The 27,930-nt window shown below is 39.2% G+C and overlaps 1 protein-coding gene across 10 annotated transcripts in view; it reads right to left on the reverse strand.

Annotated features, from left to right (window-relative positions):
- Nucleotides 1–679: 679 nt before the first annotated feature.
- The window catches only part of SCAPER (S-phase cyclin A associated protein in the ER), a 488,938-nt gene continuing 461,687 nt past the window's right edge, over nt 680–27,930 (reverse strand). For 9 of the 10 annotated variants that reach the window (XM_081291797.1, XM_081291789.1, XM_081291790.1 and 6 more), the window contains 4 exons: nt 27,322–27,471; nt 7,108–7,299; nt 3,636–3,687; nt 680–1,166 (listed from right to left, as the gene is read on the reverse strand). In XM_081291797.1, the coding sequence (XP_081147923.1) occupies nt 1,063–1,166; nt 3,636–3,687; nt 7,108–7,299; nt 27,322–27,471 (498 nt within the window). In that variant the 3' untranslated portion in view covers nt 680–1,062. The remainder of the gene's footprint in view (nt 1,167–3,635; nt 3,688–7,107; nt 7,300–27,321; nt 27,472–27,930) is intronic. The other variant, XM_081291798.1, reaches the window with a different exon arrangement.

Genomic DNA, 27,930 nt, shown 5'->3' on the forward strand with positions numbered 1-27,930 from the left:
GTAAAAACAGCGTATTCATAACTTGGCAGATCTGTGAGGGTCCAAAAAGAAGTGTCTTGAATATTAAGTAGGTAAGCTTGCTTCTAAAAAAGGTAAAATTTATGTATTTTCAAGGCCGACTCCCCCGCCCCCCAATAGTCTTGCATTTAATCGTTTTTTTTTTTTTTTGGATCAGTTTTTTTCGAGATCTTTTTTTCTTGGTAATGTTTGATTCTTATCTGACAGAAATTATTACTCACGTCACTCAACGAAGGCTTAGCACTGACCATTGGCTTTAGGTGGAGAAACGAAGAGAAGGCATAGGAAAAGGTCAGCACCTCCCAGGTCCAGTCCTGAGCGGGGCATAGTGGTCTAAAACTTATTCAGTGCCATTGTGACCCTCTGTTTTACTTCTGCTTCGGTGTGGCTTCACTTCACAGTTATTTGAGAAAATACTCAAGGGTGATTGATGCTTTCAGGGCACTAAATTTTATTCAGAATAATTTCAGTTAAGCAATACTAACCGAGATCCTCGGTATTTTCTGCCAGAAAAGCTTGGGCAGACCAATTAATTCACTTCAAATACACCCCAAACAATGCAAGTAGAATGTAAAAGTTGTAAACATCTTTGCTCTGAACCTTAAAAAGGAAAATTTGGAGCTGGTAAACTTTGATTAAATCTTTAAGATAACTTAAGAGCTGGAATTAACACTTTTATTTCAAATTTGTATTTTCTTAACACAAAAAGTCAACACTGAAAACAGAATAAGTTATTTTATTACAAGAACAAAACTGACTTGCTAATTTTGTATCTAATTTTGCCCATATTACAAATGCAAATTACGTATTATCATAGGATGGAAGTTAAACACACTCCAAAATATTGTGTATAAATGAAATAAACTTGCAAAATTAGGAAGAATATTAAAGTATCTACAGTTATTATAAATAGTGCAAAGTATATACCATATCTACACTGTAGGGGGAGAGTATAAACACATGAGAAGGAGTTTTTTAAGGAACGTTTGTTTGAACAATTTAAAATATTAACAAGGTACTCAAACACAGAACCAAACAAAACATTTATTTTTTCTCTTTTTTCAAGAAAAACTGTCGAGCTTCTTCCCAGGCCTGCTGAGGAAATCTGTTAGCCAGCTCAAGATAGTCTTGGGAACCAAGACATTTTCCTGATAGGGAGAGAAAAAGATTAAATTAAGATAAAATTAAAAGAGATTAAATTTAATAAAGATTTCTTTGCAGTTTAAGAAATTAGACCTATTTTAATGAGTACAACACAGACATCACTTCAAATAAACCATTATACATTTTTTTAAAAAATATTTATTTATTTTGGTTTTTGGCGGACACAACATCTTTGTTTGTATGTGGTTCTGAGGATCGAACCGGGCCACACGCATGCCAGGTGAGCGCGCTACCGCTTGAGCCACATCCCCAGCCCCCATTATACATTTTATGTGAATAAAGTGACTGATCAATCTCTATACCCACCTGTCTACAGTATAAAATATATTTTAACTACAGTCCAGTTTGTGCTTCCAGAATATTGAGACATTAACCCATATGTAAAACACTATGGAAAAATTTGGTTTTGGACTCCAGAATTAAGAAAATAACTATGGAAAGTAAGTACATGAATGAAATAAAATTTCATATATTCTGTCTTTAAATTAGTCTTGAAAGGGCAAATCTGCATATAAATGGTTGATTTTTTTTTTTTTTGGGTACTGGGAAGAGAACCCAGGGTCTCATACATGCTAGGCAAGAGCTCACACCCCCAGCCCAAATGATAATATTTGTTTTAAAAAAAAACACATGAACTTAGTTTAATATAAGTTTAAAATTGTCCAAATTTGGAATTCAATTGCCTACCTAACAGAGAAGAGGGAATGGTTAAGAGCCTCACTGGCCAGCGATACAGGTAAAGCAAATAATCTCACAGCCAGGCAGTGGGCATAAAAGCTAAAGGCTTTCTCGGCATTTTGAATGTGGAGCTCCCAGGAATTGCTTTTATACTCAGAGTTTTATCTGTGCAACGAACTCAAAATGTAAGCAAAAAGAGAACAGATGTTCTGTCCATGATACAAACTAGATAGGTGGAAGAATTTTTTTTTTAATCAAGTAAACATAATATGAGCTGTCGTTAAGGTAGTGTTGACTCTTTCAGAAGAAAGCATAGACCAACTGCTTATTTGCTGTTCTGTCAGTCAAGTCTGCTGTAACTGGGGAAAGCATGAATAACCACGGAAGATGGTCCTTTGGAAAAGAAAGAAGGTCGAGACTTCCATAGGTCTCAGTCCACTAAGCAGATGGAGGCAGCTCCTGGGGACTGCACTTTCCAGATATGCTACAAATGGTGATTGATCTTTTTGGGGCAGGCGAAAAAGTAAGAAAAGAATATTTATATGTCTTACTGGCAAATAAATAAATAAATAAATAAATAAATAAATAAATAAATAAATATTCTGTACGATCAAAAATAACTTTATTAGAGGACTTTTCTAAGTATTTTCATATATTCAAAAATTTAAAAATTGTTTTGTAAGAAATAGTAAGAAGTTATACAGATTTTTCCCAATAGCTTAAAAAAAAAAAAAGGCTGTGACTGAGTCAGGGCAGAACTGAACTTGCACACTAATTCTGGCTTAGGCAAATGGTACTGATTATAATGTTGACTTGCATTTCTGAAGAGCTGCATAGCTTTCTGTTTACTGAGTACCTGAGTCAACAACATATGACATTTTTTCCTAATATTGTAACAGCTTTAGTTATATTTTCTCCTATGTACATTACAATACCTGCCCACTGTAGATTACATGTGTGTGTGTGCATGTGACAGAGCTCAAGGTTTCTCCAAGGGATTCTGAGTGGACACTTCAGAGGGTGCTATTGGGACGCAGACATCTGAATGAACACTTTAAATATTTTCAAACTAATGGAAGAATTGGTGAAAATCTTGACTAGGGTTCTTATTGACTGGAGATGCTACTGTGACAGCCAAAGACCAAATTGTATTTATCAATTACAGTCTGGGTGACAGAATATTTAAAAATAAAAAATGCAGTTTAAAATTCTAAATCTTTGACTCTGGTCACAGGAAACTCTCAGTGAGAACACAGGGGTAAAAAAGTGCATAAATCTTTGGCCCTTGGATACTGCTAATTTAATGGCTTTTCTCCAGGGAAAACAATAGTTGTCCATTAAAAAGTCCAAGTACTTGAATTTAGGGGGGAAATATGGGCTCCTATCATTAATAACTTTATTCTTAACATGGGTAGAGAACCAAACCTATGTAATTCCAGCATTCATGTGAGCAATATAGGCCAATGTTAATGATATGATTATCTTCTGTATTTCAAAAATGGCTCTTTAGTGATTATTCACCATTTAGTATATTTGCCTGAGGTAAGAACACAAAGATGTTTTGTGCTTTTCTTTTACTTCCATAGATTTCTCTGCACATTATACTGCCCTTGGGTTTTATGACAAAATTGATTTCTTTACTCAGAGAAATATTTGGTATGTAAACCTCAAGTATTTAAGGTGAGGTACTAAATTAATTTTTTTTTTAACAATTTCAGAAAAGAGGGTACAAACATGTTCTTTTGGCTAACACATGAAATTTAGTTTCAACGTACCTTTGGGCTGGTAAGACTGGTTATCTGTCTGACCTGGAGCCTGTGCAAAATCCTGTGTGAAAAGAGAAGTGTTTTTATACAAAAACCTTGAGTAGAGAGTTTCACTAAGGGAGGTTTAAATATACTTCTGATTCATGCAACCACTTTCACATGCATAATCTGGAACCCAAACATAAAGGCTAAAGAAAGTGATGTTACATAGTCCAGGTTCTCATAAATTTTAACCAGATAGTGATGACTTAAATCTTGTTAAATACTACCTGGAGCCAGGTTGTTGCTTACTTTGGAAACTACAACTTTATACCTAGTAAACCTAAAATTTAAGCCAAAATTACCATTTTAAGCTACTGACCGATTTTTAAAGACTCTTTTTAAAAAGTACAAATATAGCTGGGTGTGGGTGTGCAAACCTGTAATCTCAGAGACTCAGGAGGCTCAGGCTGGAGGACTGAAAGTTTGAGGTCAATATCAGCAACTTAGTGAATCTCCATCTCAAAATAAAAAAATAAAAAGGACTGGTAAGGTAGCTCAGTGGTTGAGCGCTGCAGGTTCAATCCCCAGTAATACAAAAAACAAAAACAAACAAAAAACCAAAAACCAACCAACCAACAAAAACAAATATAACAACACTTATAGATGTTCTGCAGCTTTTTTTTTTGTTTGTTTTTCAAGTTATGGGGATTGAACCTAGGATCCAATCAATGCACGCTGGGTAAGTAGTCTATCACTGAGCTAAATCTCTTACCAACTTAAGCTTTTTGTTTTGAGGCAGGGCCTCACAAAGTTGGTTAGGCTGGCCTCAAATGTGATCCTCCTGCCTCAGCCTTTCTAGTAGCTGGATTACAGGTATGTGCAACTGTGCATGGCTTCAGCTAAATATTAAAGTCTGGTATTTTTACTTTTAGATAGAAAGTGAATAATGTAGATTGCAATATGTAAATCTGAAATTTGCAATAAAGCATCAGTTTCTATTTTTTTTTTTGTTTTTAGTTGTCAATGGACCTTTATTTTATTTATTTATATGTGGTGCTGAGAATCGAACCCAGTGCCTCACACATGGTAGGCAAGTGCTCTACCATTGAGCCACAACCCCAGCCCCTGAAGAACTATTTTATAAACTACAATCCAATGCACTGTCATTCTCCTGAACATATTTATAGAAAAAAAACTTGATTTAACTTCACTAGTTTAATATGATACACAAATAAGCAATATGTGAAATTTTTATAGATCTGCAAAAATTTTATGTTAAATATGGATTTTTTGGAATAGAGAAAAGGATATTTAGAAGTACTTTGTAATCAATATCATATAAAATGGAAAAACACATGACCTTTACTTTAGATTCTGATATCATTTGTACTTTTATAAGTTGTTTTTTAAGCACTTAAAAGTGTGAGTGGCACAGGTGGCACAGATGCACAACTGTCTTTCTTCAATATCACTTTTTGGTTGAGGCTTCTGTTTTCATGCCACTGGAAGCTGCATATCACCTTCTTGCAGTTCCTGGCCCTGTTCCCACCTTATTGTTCTCTATAGCACTTACCATCATTGACATACTATGTGTTTGTTTGTTAGTTCATTTATTTATTTATATTCAAAGTAATATCTTTGAAGGGAGGAGCTTTAATTTTTTTTTTTTTTTTTGGTGTTGCTGTAGTCCCAGTGCCTAAAGCAGTGCCCAGCCACAGTATACATGCAAAAGTTACCTGCTAAATACAAGAATGAATAATCTGAATGGAAAGATGACATTTAAATAATTCTCTACAATGTATCTTTATTTAACTTAATCCTAAAGCACTAAGACTATATGAAGAATTCTCTGTTGATATGATGGTTAAATAAGTTTTTTTTTTTTTTTTTTGGTTACTGGGAATTGATGCCAGGAGCGTTCTACCACTGAGCTACCTCATGAGCCCTTATTATTTTTCATTTTGAGACAGAGTTTTGCTAAGTTGCTGAGGCTCATCTAGAACTTGTGAACCTCCTACTTCAGTTTCCTGAGTCTCTGGGATTGTAGGCATGCACCACTGTGTCTGCCTGTACTATAAGATTTTAATTTATGCATAAGACAGTTTGAAAATCTAACATGTATATCTGAATGTCTAAATTGAAAACATTTTCAGAAAATGGAACCCAGAGTGAAATGTAATAAGCTGAAAATAAGACATTTATAAATGTAATTTAGTTGTTTTTATTAATTGTGATCTAATAGAGGGTAGTTTAGAAAATGTAAACTACTAATCATTATCTAAGGTAAAGAAGGGTTGGGGAACTCATTAGTCATCCTTTATGGTTCCCAAGCAGCTGGGCACTATCACGCTCTTTCCAAAGTGGTCAATGTATATTAGCTAGAATAAAGAACAATACTACAACAGAATTCTGCTTTCTGTTTCACTATTATGTAAAATGGAAAGCAATGTCTTCTAATCATATGTATCAAGGGGCAAAAACAATGATTTTATAATGGAACATCTGAAAGATAATGGGATATTTTCAGAAAATAAAGATGTACAATGACACAAAAATCAGTTATTAGCAAATGTTAAAAGAACAGCCACGGGCTGGGATTGTGGCTCAGCGGTAGACCGCTCAACTAGCACGTGCGAGGCCCTGGGTTCGCTCCTCAGCACCACAAAAAAATAAATAAACAAAATAAAGGTATTGTGTCCAATTACTTCTAAAAAATAAATATTTTTTAAAAAGATTAAAAAAACAAAGAACAGTCACCTTGATATCTCTGTTGTCAGTTGACTTGAGTTAATTTAGATATGGCAGTTATTATTTTGCTACAGCACTAATTCTACAGCACCATAAGGCTGTACTTAGTTTTAGATTAAAAAAAAAATGCAGGGGCTGAGGGTGTGGGCTCAGCAGTAGAGCTAGAGCGCTCACCTAGCATGTGCGAGGTCCTGGATTAGATCCTCAGCACCACATAAAAATAAATAAATAAAATAAAGGTGTTGTGTACAACTACCACTAAAAAATAAATATTAAAAAATGCAACATAATAGGCTTTTATCTGCCCCTCTTGGAATGCACATTTGTGAGAATCACATTTTAAAAATTACAAATAAACCGAACCGAAGTTGTAATCGTTTTTCCTTTAGCAATTGTTACCTGTTCCCTGTATCTAGACTTAGAGCAAGATGAATACAACAGTCAAAGCTGTGAAGAAGTCTATGGTCTTTTATATACATTTTGTAAATATGGGTTTCCATTTCACTAGTGGCAAAAACATCCTTTCCTTGCAGTTCTCCATGAAAAAAATTAAATAATTTTTAACAACCCTAGTTCTATTACTGAGATTTTAGAAACTATCCTGATATTTAAGAAATCAATTTTTAAGTACAGAAACTGGTGAAGTTTTTCAAAGATAGTAAGGAGGAAAGAACAGTTGATTCACTTTTGCTTTTCAGTTGCAGTAAATTTACACACAAAGCTAGAGAGTTCGGCATAATGTAGGAGGTACCTGAATGAATGTGGCCAGTAAAACACAGCTCATCTCTTGCTCCAGAATGATCTTGTTCTGAAGGTTGTTGTAACAAGCAGCAATAAGCGAAGGGAACAGCACTTTGATCAGCCGTGGGTCACTGAAATATTGGAAGGGCAACTGGCAGAGCTTCTGCAGCACTGTGGGGTGGCGGCCAGACTGCACGATTACCTGCGACAGAGGAGGAGCTCAGGTCCACTGCCAAGAGCCCCAGTAACACACCCCTCACTTCCCCCTCCATCTATGCAGTCAGAACATACTGAGAGAGTGTAAAGAAAAAGGCTCCTAACTCCTTAACAGAGCTTAAGTTGAGTGATATTTTAAGTGATATTTGAAGAGAGCAGAAAATTTAAAATCTCATTTCCTAATTTGAGGAAAAGATTCCAAAAGCTTTGTAGCTATATAAAAATTACTGTAACCCATGATGAAGGGTGCAGTTTCCATGGAGAGAGGATGCCTATGAAATGCATCCAGTATACTCGCTGCTTTAACAAAGCACTCCCCGCCCCTTGAAAGCATAGTAGCCCCGTTCCTTAAAAACCTGCAAAGAGCTCACTCACAAGTAGTAAGATACTACTCCTGTGCCCTCCCCACTTCCGTCTTCCCTTAGTCTAGCTCACTGGATATACCAAATGCAGACAGAGGCAAGAAAGAAAGAAGGAAAGAAGGAAGAGAGAGAGAGAGAGAGAGAGAGAGAGAGAGAGAGAGAGAGAGAGAGAGAGAGAGAGAGAGAAGGGGATCAACTAGAAGGGGAATAGGAACTGTTTCAGCAAGCTCAGGCTCCAAAAAATCCTCCAACCCATACTTCTTATCTTTGTTCCCATCAGTGCCACTGAATCTAAAAGGAGAATTGTTTACATAAATGAGACTGTTGTCTTGAAACAGTCTAGGTTTACAACTGTGTACATTTTAAGAAATAGGGCAAGGCAATTAATGGGCTTGCAAGGAAGCCCTCCTGATTCATTCCCTCAGCCTACATGATAAACTAAGAAATGTCAAAATCAGATCTGTTTCAAGTAACTCTGATTAGACAGTTCTAATATGAAAGAGCTGGGTGACCCAAAGCCCACTTCATGGTACAGGAGGAAGCTCCGAGAAGGTTAGGAACACTGTAAGATGTAAGGTCAGGACTGTAAATTGTACTTGGAAAAACACAATTTTACAGGTACACACCCAGACAGGACTGCATTCAAATTAAAACCAGAAGGACAGAATGAAACAGCAGAGGTAGGAGAAACATAAATTATAGGGATTTACAAGTTTTCAAAGTACTTTTAACAATACTTTAAGAACATACTCTTAGATGATAATGCAGTTTGGTTTAAGAACAAAATCAACAAAGTAATAGTTCACATATTTTTGTTCAATAGCTAAAATGACATCAAAAACCTTTAGAGAATGTTGATAGGGACTTGTTAATACCTTCAAATCCGAAAGGAATTTTAAAGACTTGCATTATGTGACAATTCCACACATGGCTGTGTGCTGCCATGTCTGACGTGGCTGAGAAAAGTATGCCCTATCATTTAGTTTATTGATAATGCATTTACTTAAGTTTTATTTTAATTATTAGATACATATTTTATAACACAGACAAATGGTTGCCACTTTAGAATTTATAATGATACCATTATTAGAAGTCTTAATTCCTCTTTGGACAAAAATTAAGAATGCTTTTTTTTCTTTGAAATGCTAAATGCTATCATTGGATGATTTGATAACTGAAAAGATATTAAACTGGCCAATCTGGCTGGCACTGGCACAATGATAACTCCATGACATCAACTGCTGGTTCTTGGTAAATTAGCAGAGAACGTCAGAGATTCACCAGAACTTACTTCACTTGGCCTCCTGAAGCAGAGGGCAGGACTAATTATCTGTTGCCAGAATACAGAGTGAATTTAAAGATATCAACAGCAGTATAGTGAGATGACCTCCCAGAGGCCACTATTTTTAAGCCTCCGGATTATAGAAGACACAAATGAATGTAGGCAGTTTCGTTACCTTGGAGCTAAGAAGTTCTACTCATAGGACCACCATATGACAAAACCAGGTTACATGTAAGGAATCTATAGGGCTGGGAAGACCTCTACCTTTCCTGGGCTTGGCGGTGAGCCAGAGTGGAACATCTAGTTGGTAATGTCGTTTGAATCACATTTCAGACATTGTGGGAGGGATGGAATCAGGAGGTCCAGGAATGGGCTAAGCTATAGCACTGAGATGTGGTGGGCTAATTCATGTGGGCTTGTGGCAGAGGGGTGGCAGGTGGATGTCATGGGCATGAACATTCAACTGAATTAGGCTAAGCACTTCCTTTTGGGGCAGGGAAGCAAGTCTAGGAATGCAAACATCCTGAGTTTGATGCTCTAGGCTTTAAGCCCCAAGAAAGAGTTGCCTGAGGGGCTTTTGAAAGATTGGGCTGGAGGATGAGGGAAGAATGTCTCCATTTTGTGTGGAGTACATAGGAGCATTCCTCAAGGCTTCCTTGGAGCCATTCTTGTTCATTTACTGAAGAAAAAAGCATAGATAATACAGGTTCTTCTTTTGGTCTTCTAAGAAGAGACAAGTCATAATTTCATAGTCTCCAAAGAAGGACATCTTTTATCTAAATGCCCTGTGGACCACCAATTTTTTTCTCTTGTATCACTGGTGAGGGGCTGTAGGAATGGGTGGAGGAGGGAGAGACAAACCCATGACTAATACTTCTTTTTTAGAATTAGTAATAATTCTGGAAGTAGTAGCTTTAGAAAAAGGAAAGCTGGAGCTGGCACATGTCATGCTCCTATAATCTCAGTGACTTGAAAAAAGAAAGCTGCATACTGGCCATGTGTGCTATAACCTGGTGGAAAGACAGGGCCAGGAGGACTGACTGCCAAGAAGGAAAAGGAATCTGGTTTAAAGAAAAAAAAAGAGAGAGAAAGAAAGAAAGAAAAAGGAGAGGAATCTGAGTAGACAAGTGGGCATGATGATTCTTTCATCTGCTGCTGACCTTGGCCACCCACTAGGCCTCTGGCTCCAACCAGGGAGGGCTAACTTCAGCAGACATTTACTGAATGTCTCCAGTGCTAAGTGACAGACTAATATTATAGAGACACAAAGAGAATAAAGAAAGTTTCTTCCCTAAACACATGAATGAAGATGCGATATGATAGGAAGGATCAGGCTTTAACTCTCAGGGAGATGAGTTGTGTACACAAGTGACAATAATAAAAGGAGGCTGGGAAGGCTAAGGGAGTCCCATGGGGGCCTCATGGGACAAAGAGATTGCTCTTACCTAGGTGAATGAGGAGGGCTGCACTGAACATTAAAGGTTGGATCAGATTTGGGCACCTGGAAATCCTAAGTGGAAAACCCTCAAACATTCAATACTAGACTGTTAGTTGGCTTGACCTGCCATAACAAAGTAACATAGACTAGGGGGCTTAAATTAATTTCCCACAGCTCTGGAGCTGGAAGTCTGAAGTGAGGGTGTTAGCATGATCAGGTTCTGGGGAGGGCCCACTTCCTGGCTTATGGATGGTTGCCTTTTTAACATGTGCTCAAATGACCTTTTCTCAGTACCACTGGTCTATCCTTATGACCTCATTTATCCTTAACTAAATCCTAAAAGCCCTATCCAAATACAGTCACACTGGATTCTAGGGCTTTAATAAATGAATTTTGGGAGAACACATTCAGTTCATAGTGCAGCTCTGACTCATTTCTTATCACCACCCAGAAGGGGATTTTATTAGCAAGGTGCCATGGCTAGCTAGATGCATTTCAGAGTCCAGGGGCTTTTCCTGGGTCACTGGCTCTCAGTGGTTGTAGAGCATGAACCTACAGGCTCAAGAGTGCTGACCTTTGGCGAGGGCTCTCAGTCTGGCTCTGTTCTGACACGCTATGGTCACTTAACATTTGAGCCTCAAGATCCTTCTATAAAAACAGGTAGATGCAACCTTTAAAGTTTAGGTGAGGATCTAATGAGACAATGTTTGTGACCACAAAGTACAAACCAATGTTAGTTATGAATATTTGGTTGGCTCACTAGTTCTGCTATTCTGAGTCTGATCCTCATGTATTAGGACTACATGTCTCCTCCCAGTATAAGGCCTAATGAATGAAGACTTTCTATCATCCTACCCCATCCCTCTTTAGAGTAGAGGGGCTGGCAGAGACAGGCCCTCCTCTTTGGTTGGGACCTATCAGCAAGCTTCATGACACCTGAAATGTCATTGCTAAGATCTCTCCCTGGCCCTGCCTGCACAGGAAAGAGCTATGCAAACAGTGCTGGGGATGACAGCCAGGATCTTGTGGTGGCAAAGTAGGAAATGCCTTCTGACAGCTCTGAAAAGAAAATCCCAACATAAGCACCATCCAAGAAATACAGGTAATGATACAGAGAAACAAAGGCTTAACTTACTGTGTGTGCATGTTTTGAGGCTGTTGTGCTACATTTGTCAATCTGAAAACAGCAGGTAGAGTCAAAGCTAATAGGCTGGTGTTGTGGGCTCCTGATTCATACCCAGAATGAAATTTCCCTTGAAGTACTTAATGAAATCCTGAAGCCCAGAAGTCTTCTTAGACATCATAGCCAAGCACAGCCTTTCGTTTACAACTCAAGGATATGGTGGCAGACACCATGTATCTAAGTGAATGTAGTTTAATCCCCAGTTCCAAGAGGGCAGAAACTGTCCTCCGCTGCTCTGCTAGAGGGCTAGGCACAGAGCAAATCCTCAGACATACGTAAATGAATGAAGTAAAGTGACAGAGAACCCTTGGTTAAAACACTCCTTGTAGGTGAATCATATCATTATTTTTCTCATGAGGCACAGATGTCATTTTCTGACTTGGAGGCCTCCATGGTATCTACATTCTGTTGCCTCAGGTATGTATAGCCAGTTCATAAAGAATGGATTTTGTGAGATGCTGTCTCCTTCTCTAGAGGGAATTTGGGATTGGGATCCTCAGGGTCCTGGGCACCAACTCAGAAATCCCTGTGTAGGTTAAAAGGAGAGGTCCAGAAAAGACCTTCATTCTTTTGTGGGTGTGTGTGACACTGATATCATGTGGTATGAAGGAACTTAAAGTCTTCTAGACTATTTCACTGCCAGAATCTCAGCAGTAGACAACACAGCAGAAATCCCAGAGAGTACTTAGGAGGCTCCTCTACCTACATCATCTGAGTTGCTAAATTCTGAGATGGGTAAAAAGGGATTATTATGCTCTTATAAGGAGGAAACTTATACTCAGAAAATTCAAGACATTTGTCCCAGGTCCCTCAGCCAGTCATTGGTGAAGTCAGGCATGTAAAACACTCATGACTCTGACTGCGGGCATCTTCTTACCTCCCAGGCCCATGCAGGGCAGAGAGCTCTCTATCACCAGGCCTATGCTCACTTCCATGACTGGCTGTCAGTCTGCTTCTTGCATGATGTTGCCAGGTCAGAAGAAGATGAGGATGATACACTGCCACTCTAAACAGACTAAACCAACTGACATACAGATTAAACTAACACAAAAGGCCTTTCTTCAAAGACACATCACTCTTCCTGGCTCAGTATCAAATAACGAGTTCTTGGCTATGTGCTATGCAGTGCTGGGTTTGTCTCAAATTATCAGATATAAGAACTTGAAAGAGAGGAACAACAGTTGGTGATAAGGCTAGATTCTCAGGAGTGAACTGTTAGAACACGTGATGTAAAATGAACACTGTCTTGCAATGGTTGTGCAGTCATCTGCCTTTGGCCTCAATAGATTCTGAGTAACTGAAAATCTGGTCTTAAATACATATTTGGGGGTTTTAAGGTATATTTTAATGAAAACACTTTCTTGTCATCTTTAAATAAAATTTCCCCCCCTGGTACTGGGGATTGAACACAGGACTTCATATATGCCAGGAAAGTACTCTTTCACTGAACTATACCCCCAACCCCTTTTTAAAAATATTTTTATTTTAAGATAGAGTCTTATTATGTTGTAAAGGCTATCTTTAAACTTGTGATCCTCCTGCCTCAGCCTTCCGAGTAGCTGGGATTAGTATGTGCCACCAAGCCAGAACAATTTGCTTTTCAAATCTAAAGCTGCTATGGCATCAGGACTTAATTGTTTCCAGACCCATAGGTTTTCCATGCCACTGCACGCTAATTTCCTAGTGCTCTTGAAGCCTGTGTTATTCATGTTCTCCTCTGTAGGAAGTCCTTGTGGCAACTTCAGGGGCTTGACTCTTATTAAACGTTTAACCACTTTCAGTTTTTTAGTCACTGAAGGGAATGTGCTTCTTTGATTACAATTATCTTTATTAGTTTTTTTTTATGAGAGAGGAGAGAGAGATAGAGATAGAGATAGAGATAGAGAGAGAGAGAGAGAGAGAGAGAGAGAGAGAGAATTTTTTTTAATATTTATTTTTTAGTTCTCGGCGGACACAACATCTTTGTTGGTATGTGGTGCTGAGGATCGAACCCGGGCCGCACGCATGCCAGGCGAGCACGCTACCGCTTGAGCCACATCCCCAGCCCCTCTTTATTAGTTTTTTTCCCAATGTGTATGTATGTCTTTTTGTAGTTTTTATTCTGGTAATGACAGGCAGTTTATGAAGGTGTTGAGAATCCCCACCATATTTCATGGTCTACAGGTGAAGTCTGAGATACTTTGTCTGGAATTCTTGATCTGGTGATGAATCCAAATGTACAAATGAGAGACTCCACACCTTCTCTCAATCTGTAGTACTCTGGAGGTCTCTGAATGAACCACAAGAGCAAAATCCTTGCCATAAGTGTAGCAATTGTAAGAGGCAGTTACCACTAAATGTCTAGCCTCTGGTCTTAAAAATTTGAAACAAATGCTGTTGTATAAAATATATTAATAATATGAATACTTAGTGTGGTCTTGGTACAGTTTTGCCAAAAAGCTAAATATAAAACAGAAAAAAAAAGGAAAGTGGAAGTAGGGTACTGATAGGTCTTGCATTCTGGTCCAGAATGCAAGCAGCCTAGAGAGAGTTTGAAGACTTCCCATCTATAAAATGATAGCTGTCCCATTTACTCCATAGAGAGTGGCTAGCATGGCCCATCATATTACATAAATGGAAAATAGCATAATTCTCCTGTCCCCTTTGAAGACTCCCTTTTTCCAACTGGGAACACCTGGAATGAAGTCAAAAGCCAGGAAAGGAGGAGGCAGACCTCTGAGCAGAAGATCAGTCTATTCATCAAGTATTTACTAAGCGTCCATTCTGGCCAAACCTGGGGGGAGACACTGAGCAAGTCAGAGACATCCTGAGACTGCACTGTTTTTCCACAAAATCCAGACCAGTTATTCACAGCGAAGTTCTGCAAACTCTAACTCAGTCTACCAATTCACATTTTAGAACCAAGTCTAGTACAAGAGGGTCTTCTTGTCTCCAGGATCTTGGAAGCAGCAAATTAAAAAGAAGACTGCTGGAGACAAACTGGTAAACTGACAAGAGGAAGAAAATGGACTGACATGAATAAGTGAAAGGGTGGGAATGAAAATTATTTCAAGCAGAAATGAGAATTCAGAAAGTTGCCTGGAACCATAATGTAAGAGTAAACATCTCTACCCTTTTCAGTTGGTTTGAGAACAAACTATATTGTAATAAAATATCTTATTATTATAACCAATTACCTTTATTTAGTACTCTACACTTTTAAAATTTGTTTCCACATACATGATAATCCTCGTGTACCTAACATTGTAATAGGAAAGCACTTCATAAGGTACCAAAAATATATATTATATTAAGTATAATTTGTTTATAATGGCAGGAAGTATATAATATTTCTTAAAAATGATTGGAAATAAGGCTGGGGCTGGGGCTGAGTGGCAGAGCACTTGCCTAGCATGTGTGAGGCACTGGGTTTGATCCTCAGTACCACACACAAAAAATAAATAAAATAAAGGCATGCTTGTCATCTAAAACTATAAAAAAAAGATGGAAAATAGTTAATGTTAGACACATATTTGTGTTTTAGACACATATTTATGTTTTGACTACCTGCAAAATTCACTTATGAGAACAGTTTATTCCCTAACCATATCAAAACCATGACACTAAACAATAAACTAGAAAAAGGCTCTGTAGCAGTTTCTTGACCCCCTACCTATATAAAAGTTCAACCACAGTGTTCTATAAGTAAAATCCCTAGCTCTCTAGAGCTCACATACAAGCAAAACAAACACAACAGAAAACACTCATGTTCTATTTTACCTATTTACATTCAATCTGCCGATTTTACTAAGATCTAAAAGTCAGAAGAAAAATCTGAATTTTCTCCTTATTTAAGGGGACTCCATCAATGGTTTTAAAAAGCTCTGTATTTTTTCCTCTATAAGGCCCCTTGCCAAGTTTCTCAAGACTTATGTTACTGGGACCCTAGCCCTGTTTCTATCATTGACCAGAAAACAACCATACCCAGCCTTGCTCCGGAAACATAATAGTTTAGGTAAAGACAGACTGATGTGAATCCTCAGTCTTTAATAGTCTGCAGGATATACACTGTATGAGGATAGGGGCTATATGTCCTTTTTATTCACTGCTGCATCACCAGTCTGTGTCATAGTACCTAACATAGTTCCTGATGAATGATAGATGTTCATTAACTATTTTTTTTTAAAGAGAGAGTGAAAGAGGAGAGAGAGAGAGAGAGAGAGAGAGAGAGAGAGAGAGAGAGAGAATTTTTTTTTTAATATTTATTTTTTAGTTCTCGGCGGACACAACATCTTTGTTGGTATGTGGTGCTGAGGATCGAACCCGGGCCGCACGCATGCCAGGCGAGCACGCTACCGCTTGAGCCACATCCCCAGCCCCTTCATTAACTATTTGGGAGAATGAATGAATGAATGAATGAATGTTGGTTCTCACACCTGACTCCTGCAGCTTGAACCACCACACCAGTGCCCTGGCCTGCTCATCCCAAGTCTTTCAAGGTCCTTAGATAGTGCCATCTTTGAATTTGTTAGGACAGATGATGGGTACTTTGGGCAGCACCCTGTCTGAGCCACTGGCCTCTTGGCACAATGGTATAGGTAGTGGGGGCAGGGTGGTGGGGCCACAGCAGTTTCTTTCAGCACACATTGAGAGATAGTCTGTCAAACTTAAGACTAAACCAGTTTGGTGGGCCAGTGTGGCAGGGTGAATGGGGTGTGGAGCCAGACAGAAATGAATGCAAATAGTTAAATCTCACTAAGGCAAATTCTTTAAACTGATGAATTCTTGATTTGTTTTTTTCCTTTTCTTGTCAGAGACAAAATGTCCTCAACAGAGGGGCAAAAATAGGTGTCTAGACATCTAAATTCATTAAAAGAGACAGCTGAGAGAGTTTGTAAATCATTGGAACAAAGAATATTTTTCTAGTAGAGTAGAAACAAAGTCGTCCGTCGTTGCATTCTTCTCCACAAAACTAGCCCTGCTGCAATGTTCAAGAGGCAGCAGCTGTGGCGGCCAGGCTCGTAGTGTTCTGGCCAAGCACTTCTTCCACATTGCTTAGTTTGTCACACCTGGAGCAGAGGCCTAGGACAGAAGCAATATGACAAAAGGGTCCTTGAGGCCGGGGACCTCTACGTATTATATAAAGAAAACGGCATGCCCCTCATCATGGAATAAAAATTAGAGCAAAGAAACACAAATATTCTCTTGTCCAGCACTGCAAGCAAATTCTTCTCCTCCCAAACTGGCTTCTCTCATAATATGACTTTTAGGCTGAGAGTAAATGCACAGATCTTGGCAGACTGTGTGGGAGGGAGGCCTTGGAGCAGTAACCTTCTTCCTGGTGGTCCCAGGATTCATTGCTATCTAGTAGCAGCAGAGCAGTGAGGACGAAGGATGAGAGACAGAGAAGGGAAGGAGGGAAGGCAGCAGCTAGTGTCATTGGAGGCTAAAGCCAGTGGCTGGGGGCTTGGCCTCTCACATGCTCTGGAAACTAATGATCCGAGAGAAACAGGGCTCTGCTTGTGTCCTGCTGGGCCCCTGCAGAGAAACTGTAAAGGCTTCTAGCCAGCTTCCTATGAGAAGTAGGCCGTGTCAGGGTGCTACTAGCAGAGAGACATGAAAAGGGGCTCTATCCAGGTCCCTTCATTCTACTCCTGCAAAGGAGAATAAATGCTTCAGAACCAGGGATACTGCTCCTAGTACTGGGCCTTCAGTGGGGAGACCCACTGCTCGCCTACCCATTCTCTACATAGTGGAGGTGACACTGACACAGGCTTCCTATCCTCCTCTTCCCAGTAACATTTAGAGGCTCCTCATCTTCTAGAGGATCATCCCCAAGTTCTAGTTTTGCACACAGGTCCCTCAGGCCCTGGCCCTGCCTGCCTCTTTAGTCTTAGCTCTTGCTTTTCCCCTATATGCTGAGCTCCAGTCAGAATAAAATAGCTTGTAGTCCTGGTAAGTGTCAGGCTATTTACATTCAGTTACTATGCTCAGTTTCTTTCCTATGCCTCCAATGTCTTTCCTAACTCGCTACACAGTAAGTCTCTATTTCACTTTCAGGAATCAACTCAGGTGCAACATTTTCCAAGAGGGACCTCTTGCATAGATCCAAGTGTGTTTATCATCTGTCCCCTGCTTTGCCCCAGGAAACAAACAACCAGAAGCAGGGATTTTGTCTATTTTGCTTTGCACTGTATCCTGGATGTCTAGAACAGTGTCTGGCATTTGCAAGCATTCATTAAATGTTTGCTGAAGGAAGGAAAGAGTCTCAGCACTGATGGCACTGTTTCTGGGCTACAGACTCCACAGGACGAGCTCTGGGATGTATCCATTTCTGCATCTTCCAGAACATGGTTTGACACAGGGTGGGCATTTAGCTAAAGTTCATAAATGAGAGTAGAAAGGGTGCTCATGAGGACACCAAGCTCATAATACTGGCATTTCCCCAAGAACAGGTCACCTTCCAGTTTTCTATTTGAGGCTGGAGCATTTTTCCTTCTTTCATGTGTTTATTCCGTAAGGAAAAGAGTAACCCCTTAAAAGAACCATGTTTTAAATTTCCTTCAAACACATCCTATAGCACAAGAAAGCTAGGCGAGATTATCTTAAACACTTGGCCAAACCTAAGAACCACAGGTTCTACAATTTGCCAGGGACTCTACTCAAAAGTGCTGTTTCCATTTTAATTTACACTTGAGAAAAAGCCCTGTCTATAGAGCACTGACCTTGGAATTTGTATAGACTAAATGTATCATCATAGATTTGAGGGATTACTCTATTTTAGATTTTCTATGTATTTGCATTATCTATGCCACTGGGGAGTGGGTGGGTAAGGTGAAGGGGGGGGGGTCACAAAAAACACTGAATAATGCACTGGGAGGCCCAATTCCAGTGAGCTGCACCAAGTCCTTATCCTTTCTGGCCATGAGAGCAGTTGGGCTAGATGATCTCTGAAGGCCTGTGAGTTTGCAGAAATCACATAATCCTGTGCTATGAGCATTCACACACAGATGTATTCTGTGCAGCCCATACCTCCAGGTACAACATTTAAATATGGTAAAAGAGGAAGAACATAGAAGGCATTTTTTTCTTATGAAAGAATGAAAAAAGTCACTACATATGACAACTTAAAATTCTCAATTAATACCTATTCTGATTTTCTAATTCAGCTTCTTTAAGAAAAGAGAACTGATCACTTACACACACACACACACACACCAAACTGGAAAGAGTATGCAGGATATGTATATAAGAGGATAGACAATATTTAATAATGCTTTAAAATACAAACATTCCAAGGAGCTTTGGACTCGCCTATAGGAGAACTGGGGACAAACTTTCTTCACTATGAAGCTCCCGGGTGGTGCGAAAACAGTGGGTTAACATATGCAGAGCATGGACCGAAAGGTTTTCTGGTCACAACCTAACAGCTGCCAGAGACCATGGATGCATTCCATGGAGCATTTATGGGCTCGCCAGCACTAGTCTATGACAATTTTATTTAATCATAAAAATATAATAGTAGTCAAATCTTTTTGTAGTTTCAGTTTACTGCTTTCTCAAGTGAAATAAATGGTCTCTCAGATTTCTTCTGCTTTCATCTCTCTGCTTTAAGTATATAGTAGGATAAGGTTCCAATTAAGGCCCATTAAATGTTCACATTGATTCATGTGAGCCATTTTCCAGTTTCTCTTCCTAATGCAATCTCAGTGCACCTTTGAGTTATCTCTGTGGTGTGGTTTTAGTTTAGCCATCACCCATACAGAAGAGAATTATTTGGGTGTGAGGTCTCCCTCCCTCCTACTTCTGCAGCCCAAGGTGGTGAGTGGAGATTCTCCTTCACTGTCTTCCAGACAAGCATATGTTTATCACCTGTCAGGTATGTTCAGCTGAACCAGGCGTGCTCCTTGGTAAGGAAGCTGGCAGCTGGCCATAGCCAGACTGACTCTACCAAGCCCCTTGGTGGCTGTTGTCAGAGAAGAATGTCGAGTGACAACCCAGAGACCCTGCAAGAGGAAGATCCCCTGGTACTTTTACATCTTCTGGGTCCTCAGAGGAACCTTGTAGGCAGGGGACGCATGGAGCTTTTTCCATTTTCTCAATAGATGGAAAACATGCTCTAACAGCAGAGTGGCTTACTTAAGGTGGCAGTCAGTGCCAGAGCTGATTGGAATGGATACTCAAAGACTTTCCTCATTAAGTACAGGGAATCTGGAGGCAGACAATGATAATTTCAACAATGATGAGTTACCATTTGTTCTGGGTAAGGGAATATGCTAATCACTAGGTGAGTGATCTAATATACTTTGTACACCAATCCTATGAGGTGTCATTAATATGATCTCTATTTTATAGATGAAGAAATAGGTACCATGAAGGCAAGTGGTTTATTCAGGATCACAGGGCTGGTAAGAGGTACAGCTGGACTAGCACTTTGGTCTGCCTGGCTCCAGAGCCTAGGTTCCCCTCATCAGGCTACAAGAGCACAGACCTGTCCAGGACCCCAAAACACTAGTTCTCTAGCTAGGAGTGTGCATCTGATGGTAGACTGCACATTCCCAAAGGAACTATATGTTTAGAGATTTAAGGAATATATTTTGAAAAGCCCTCAGAAAACTTATTATTAAAATGAATGATATGGTGATTTTATAACTTTAATTGTAGATTTTCCCACTGTGTGCTTGCTTAGAGTTGGACATACTTGCCAAAAATTTTTTTCTCAAACCAATGCATAAAACATCAGAGTAGATTTTTTGTGATAATGCTACCAATCTGGGGAGCAAAGACCTCAAAGGCATCTACTCTCAGTGCAAGTAGAATGAACTTGGGACCTGTAAGAAGGATATGTCATCTTCTCAACAACCTTGTGAGTAGGACTTTTGTCTCTGTTATAGCTGGGGAAAGCAATACTCTGGATAAACTGCCCAAGGCCAAATACCCTGAGTAGAAGGAGGTGCTGGGAGGTACACCCAACTCTGCCTTCAAAGCTTCCCTTGCACATTGCCATTTTCTCACACATAGGACTGGCCACTGTTCCTTTGGATCTCAAATCTACTGGTTCCAGAAAAAACCTTAAATCAACATATTTATTTTAGAATAGATTAAATTATAGTGCCAAAGAGATGGCTAAAGTTAGCATTTAGCCAAAAGTCAGTTCCAGGAGATCTGGTCAATAAAACTGAAGTAAGGCATCTTTCAAAATCTAGGGCCATTTTAACCTTTTCTATATTATTATACATAGGAGAGACTTGTGTCATTTCCACCCCTAATATTCAACACATATTTATTAGGTAACTTCTAAGAGCCCAGAACTGCCAGGCATTGGCAACAAAGACCTGCCCTTAAGGTACTTACAATTAATTTAGTGGGGTAGAAGACACATAAATAAACATCATAGGGTAATAAATGAGTGAAGAAAAATAAAGGATAAAGGGAAAATAGTGACCACAGGGCTCATACACTATTTTAGGTACTGCAGTAAGGTACTCTGACATAACATTTGAGGAAAAAACCTTTGGAGGTAAGCCCCTCAAACCATGCTGATTTATTCCTTCCATCCCTTCCTTCCCCTTTTTCTTTCTTCAGTGCTGAGGACTGAACCCAAGGGTGTAGTACCACTGAGCTACATCCCTGGTCCTTTTTGTTTTGAGACAGGGTCTCACTAAGTTGCCAAGGCTGGCCTCGAACTTGGCATCCTCCTGCCCTCCTTCCAAGCACCTGGCCTTTAAAAAAAAAAAAAAAACTATTGGGGGTTGTAGACATGGGAGTCCTACCACCAAGCAACATACCCAGCTCTTTTTAAATTTTTGAGACAGGGTCTTCTAAGTTGCTGAGTCTAAGCCTCAACTTGTGATCCTCCTGTCTCAATTTCCCTGATGCCTGGGATCATATGCATACACCACTGCCTGGCCAGCCTAACTCTTTTTACAGACAGAAAACTAAAGCATTTAAGAGTCTTTGGCACAGTGCAGAGCAGATGATTACATGATCAGCACAGACTTCACTAAAGACAAGCTGAATGAGGCTGGTGGGCTAATAGGATCCTTTCCTTTCAACTACCACAAGACTACAGCTCCAATAGAATCTAAGGGCCCTTTCCAAATGAAAAAAGCAGTTACTAACCAAATGAATATGCAAAGGTGCTTATTCCCAATACAGTAATATGCAGGCAGTTGAATACTTTGTCATTCAAGTTAATTTAATTATCAGCCCATATTTAATTATCCAATACAAAATGTAAATAAAGTGAAGGGCTGACAGCATATACTAATTATGTTCATTTTAATAATTAAATGGGAAGGAATTTAGAAAGAGTCATGAAAGTGCCATAAAATACAAGGAAGCTTTTGATTAAAACAACATTTTAATTAGAAACTGCAAAACCCTATAGAAAACACAAGGTTGGTTCCATCAACAATGGCATTCCTTTTATTATCTAGGTTTCTCTTCTGAAGTCATCCTTGATATTATGGGGCTCAGCCCTTCAAGTTAATAGACTAAGTGGGGCAAATAAAAAATGCCAATCCTTTATGTAAAGCAGTTTCCTAATCAAGCAGACTTAGGCTGCAGCAAGATTTCAGGAACCCCTGTCTTTTAAGACACAGGCTGTTTCCCCAGTAGGAAATTAAGAGTTCCCCTGTGAATAAACAGACCCTGGAAATTAACATGACTCCTGACTAATGACACAGAAACATTAATTGAACTGAGCATCATAATTTCTCCAATGGAATTCCTCTGATTTAGAGAAAGTGGCATCAGGCTAAATAAATTCACTTCCAGGGGCTGGGGTTATGGCTCAGTGGTAGAGCACTTGCCCAGCATGTGTGAGGCAATGGATTTGATTCTCAGCACTGCATATAAATAAGTGAATAAAGTAAAGGTGTGTGTGTGTGTGTGTGTGTGTGTGTGTGTGTGTGTGTATGAACATAAGAACATAAGTGGAGTGGAAAGGGGGTACAAACTGGACTGCTAGTGGTGAGGCTGGGCTTTGCCAGAACCCTTCCAGGATGAAGATTCCATGAATCTGTGGCCGAAGGTAGGGTGAGAGCTTACAACTACACTTACCATGTCCCCTCAGCAAATGCTTGCTTAATGAATAACTGGGTTTTGGTTGGGGAGTAGAAAGGGAATTTAAGAAAACAATTTTTTTAAATGAAAGCAAACAACCAGCTTTTTAGTTACAGAAAACTTCCCAACTCTACTGGATATGAGAAGTTACCACTGCAACAAGCTGAGGCGATCTGCTATACATTTTCCTCATCACACAGCCTGATTGGCCTGGAGTCCAGTCCTGGGCTAATGAGCACAGCCTTCCTGTGCAGGTGAAACCAACTGTGGTTGAAGATGGATTCAGAGTATGGCAACTGTCAACTCACCTGTAAGAAGCCTCTGCTTGTCTGTTAATGGTTCCCTTCCATTCATATTGGGATAGCCAAGATCTACAGAGCTTTTAATGATAAGCTGCCACAAATTTTAATGACAAGCTGCCATTAATCTGTCTGGTGCTGACAGGATCTAGAATAGGGTCAGGAGGATTTGAAAAGCCACAAAAGGGTGTGGAATACCCATGAGATCAGAATGTTAGTCTGTGATTCCAGTCTCAGTCTTTCAAATGTCATAGACTCAATAGGGAGATCATCTAGTATAACTTTCCTCCTTCTTCCTTCCTTTCTTTTTCTGTGTAAAGTATATATAACATAATTTTCCAGTTCAAACATTTCTAGCCCTAAAATTCAGGGGAATTAAGTATATTTACAATGTTGTGCAACCCTCACCACTGTCCATTTCCAGAGCCAATCCACTTCTATGCACAGTCAACAACGCTCAAGTCTCAAGAGATGAAATGATTTATCTAAGATCACACAGCTAATGGTAGAGCTGGGGCTAGAACCCAGGCCTTCTATTCGCTAAACTGTGCTCTCTGTACTCAATCACTCATTTATTTACACTTTCCTATAATCTGTGAGTCTCCTGAGCAAGTCATACACATATGCCCCAGAAACTTCCATATCAGCATCCAGAGGGCAGATTGCAGTTTCTCAGTATATGAATAGGCATCATATACTACATCATATTCTACACATGACACTCCTGACATCAAGATATACTTCAGCAATCATTGGTGACACATCTGAGTTTCTTAAGCAATGTAAGATGAAATGAAAAGTACAATGACTTGTGTTTAGCAAGACCTGGATTCTAGTCGATCTTTCAATTCTCCATGACATTTCAGGGAGCTTAATTCACCTCTTTGAACCTTAATTCCTAGCTGGGTGATCCCAGTGATCCTGGAGGCTGATGTAGGAGGATCACAAGTTTGAGGTCAGCCTCAGCAACTCAGCAAAACCTTGACTCAACAAATAAGAAGGGCTGGGAATGTAGTTGAGTAATATATCAACCCTGAGTTTAATCCCTAGCACCAAAACAAAAAACAAAACAAAACAAAACACAAAAAATCAAACAAAAAAAATCAAAATAAAACCCAACCTACCAACCAACCAAACTCAATTTCTCACCTGCTTGAAACAGAAATAATTTCTTTATTTACAACCTCACTGAAGTGTTAATGAGGTGTAAGAGCCAACAGATGGGAAGTATCATATGACTATAATACACCTAGTAAAAGCATCTCTAAAAGGTGCAGTGTTTCAGCTTTTTGAAGTTACTATCTTCTCTATCAGTTTCTTATTGCTTCTCTAGAGAACTTTCTATCATGTTCATTCTTCTTATAGGTTGTTGCATTTTAGCACTTGCCCCAGAACTGCACTGACTTCTCTGATTTTCTCCCAAACCAGAAGTGTATGTCCAGATTAGTGTTCAGTCCTTCTGGGAGGCAAGATGTTGAAATACAAAGTCTGTTTTTTTTTTTTTTTTTAACCTTTCTAATTTCTTCCTCAAAGTGAGCTCACCTCTCACAATGATCTCTAAACCTCACTGCATCTTCTTCCCCAACGGACAAGCAATAGGGTTTCACTCTCCTCCGTGTCCTCATACTGCCTAATGCTCTCTCTGCACATTTCATGTTCTTCCCCTTTCCCAACATGAACAGTCATCACTTTCTCACCTGGTCAATTCAGGTCTAATGTGCCATCTTCAAATATGACTCCCCTGATCCTGGTCCCTTTTCACTCTGGCAAGAACTCAAAGTATGTATTTTATCTAAAGGAGAGGATAAGTCTATGATCCAGCAGGATCATAATCTATGATCCAAGATTAGCAGAAAAACTCTCAGAATCCCACAGAATTCTGAGTTCTATCAGCTTATCACGACAGATTTGGTTCATGCAAGAAGTTTTAAATTATCTCTAACATGAAATGCACTAAAAGAACTGAACTTTTGTTATGCACACCTATAATCCCAGTGGTGCAGGAGGATCACAAGTTCAAAGCTAGACTTGGCAATTTCCTGAAGCCCTGTCTCAAAATAAAAAATAAAAAAGGGCTGGGGATGTGGCTCAGTGGATAAATGCCCCTGGGTTCAATCCTTGGTACTAAAAAACAAAACAACAACAAAACAAAAACAAAAACTGAACTTTTTTTGCTGCAGAACTGTAGAGTCAAATATTATCACACATGCAAATTAATTAGCTCTTTATAAGTGCAGTAGAATGTCACGATATATAGTAAACCATTTAAGTATAAAACAGGAAATTCTTAGGTAAACCACAAATGTCCATATAAGATAAAGCCATGAAGCCATCAAAAATTGATATTCATGGACTGAGGATATGGCTCAGTGGTAGAAGTGTTTGCCTAGTATGTATGAAGTCCTGGTTTTGATTCCCCAGCACCACAAAGAAAGATGTTCACAAAGAGTGATTCTGGTATAATGTAAAGTACAGAACCAAGAACATAAGTACATGTACAGTATGACTTCAATTATGCAAAATTATTCATTTTATATAACTGGAAGGGAACCTGCTTTAGCTAAAAATAGCGGCTATCTCAGATAGTGAGGTCAAGAATAACTATGATCCCATTGTATTCTTTACATTTGTCCTGTATTTTTCACAATAAATACGGAACACTTTTGTAATCAGAAAAATAAAATACAAACTTTAAAGGAAAATAAAACTGCAATTTAGTAGATTGAATGGATGGAATCACACAGAGAGAAGTCCACAGGGGAAATTTCCCACAATTCTTCTTCCCAGAGCAGCTTATAACAAACTGAATCTGCTGGGCCTGATCCACAGAATGGACAAAACACCTCCCAAGGAAGGACACTGCCTGAGTGTTCCCAGGGTGGGAGGTGAAAAAGAGTTTCCATCTGTCCTCCTGATAACAGGGTCTGAGAAAAGGAAACATTCTATGTATGATAATTTTTCCAGTAAGGGCCTAGATCTGTCATATTCTAACAATGGGAATACCTTTCTAAAATGGACTGAATAGCTGGGTGCAGTGGCTATAATCTGTACCTGTAATCCCAGCAATTTGGGGGGCTTGAGGCTGGAAGATCATAAATTTAAGACCAGTCTCAGCAATTTAGTGAGAACCTCAGCAACTTAGCAAAACTTCTCAAAATAGAAAATAAAAAGTAGCTCAGTGGTAAAGCACCTGTCAGTTCAATTCTTGGTACCAAAAGCAAGAAGCCATAACAAAAACACAAAATTAAAAAATAAAATAAAATGGACTGAATATTCCTGAACCTTCTTCAAGGGAGTACACTGACTATGCAATTTGCCCTGTGCTTACTCAGGGTCAGTACTGGAAGCATCAACAGTCATCTGTGAAATAAAACATAGGACTTGGTGACCCTTTGTACCCAGGAGGCTGTGATTTCAAATTCTCGAGCTTGTTTTGTTTTTTTCTACCCTTCCTCCGTGTCAGGCAGGCAATGTCAGTTCTCAATGTGCGGCTTCTCCTTGTACTTGGCTCTGGCAGTACAACCATCTCCTCTCCTCTTGCCCTGGTCTAGTTTACTGTAGGCTGATAAACCTAGTAAACAACTGTTTGAGATTTGCCTAAAATAAACTTTATTAAGCTTAGAGCAAAGTTAAGGGGTCGTTCAGAAATCTTTCTCTTAGTTACAATCTATACAATTAAGCTTGTTGTATGTGGGGTGGGGAGCGGTTAGATAAATTAAGTTGCCAGAAATTTCCCTCTGATACATTATGCCTTAACTCTTGTTTCAAAACTAAATAAGGTACTTTATTATTATTATTTTACAAACTGTGTAAAAGATTCTCCAGCTTCATAAAGCAGCAGAACCCTATCTACATGTTAAATCTTGCTCAGAAACCAAATAAATCAGTTAAAAGCAGAATTACTCTGGCAATTTAAGGAACGAGGCCCACATCCTGCCCTCTCAGTCAGCTGTCTACCAACTTGGAAGCTTCTAAACATCTAGGAAGAAACCAAGAGCCAAGAATGTTTTCATAAGGCAACAGACTAATATGTTTTATAAAATGATCCAAGCTGAAAGATGCAAAAACTACCTTATCAAAACAACAACAACAAAAAATGGTGGCTAGAGTATCATAATCTATGTGGTCATGGTAAAGGAGTAGACGCTTCTGTGTGAATTAAGAATATTTTATTTAAAAGATTCTGTTTTTAAAATCCCTAAGAGGAGGCCTGGTGCAACCTAATGCTGATCAAAACTCTTTGAAGAGTTGAAATTACAGACCTATGCCTAGAGCCTGGTTAAAGGGGTTCTTACAGGGCGGATGGGTTCCAGCAGGCTAGCCTGCCTTTTCTCACTCCAATACCTCACACTCTCCGTGTTAGGGAAGCAGTCTAAGGAACTTTCCAGGGCCTCTTACCTGGTTATCTGGGTGGTTGACAGTGAAGTAGCCCACACAGACGATGACCTCATGGAGGAGGCTTTCACAGGAGACTTGGCTGCAGTGGCCCAGCAGGGAGCTGGCCATGTGTCGGAATGCAAGGGACAAGCCCTCTGCCCCTACAATAGACTGACAAAGACAAGGAGCAGTTAGAATCCCCAGCCCAGGGAGAGAAAGGGTTGCAAATCACATAGAGAGACTGGGCGCTGTGCATTTTGTGCCATGGGGCTGGAAAAGTGGTCATTATTTCTCTAGTACTATGCTTAACAGTTTAGTTCAGGGGTTTTTGCTCTAATAAATGACAATAATAAATGCAATGTTTAACCTAACAAGGAACAGAAAATAAAGCATAGCAGAGCAAATGATTTCCCAACGTGGAGCAAGATGTTAGCTCTCTAAAGTATGGTTATTTATTCCATTTTTAAAAACTTAGTTTTTCTCATTATACAAATATTTTCAAGGTAGAAAATTTAGAAAAAATTACAATACTAAAATTCACCTGTAACTGTACCACTTACCTAACTTCTAATACTTTCTAAAGAAATATTTTCTTGTGATAGAGATAAACATATTCCTAATTAGTTATAT

The sequence above is a fragment of the Spermophilus citellus genome, assembly GCF_964194105.1.
Source record: "Spermophilus citellus genome assembly, chromosome: 4".
In the NCBI taxonomy this organism is placed as follows: Eukaryota; Metazoa; Chordata; class Mammalia; order Rodentia; family Sciuridae; genus Spermophilus; species Spermophilus citellus.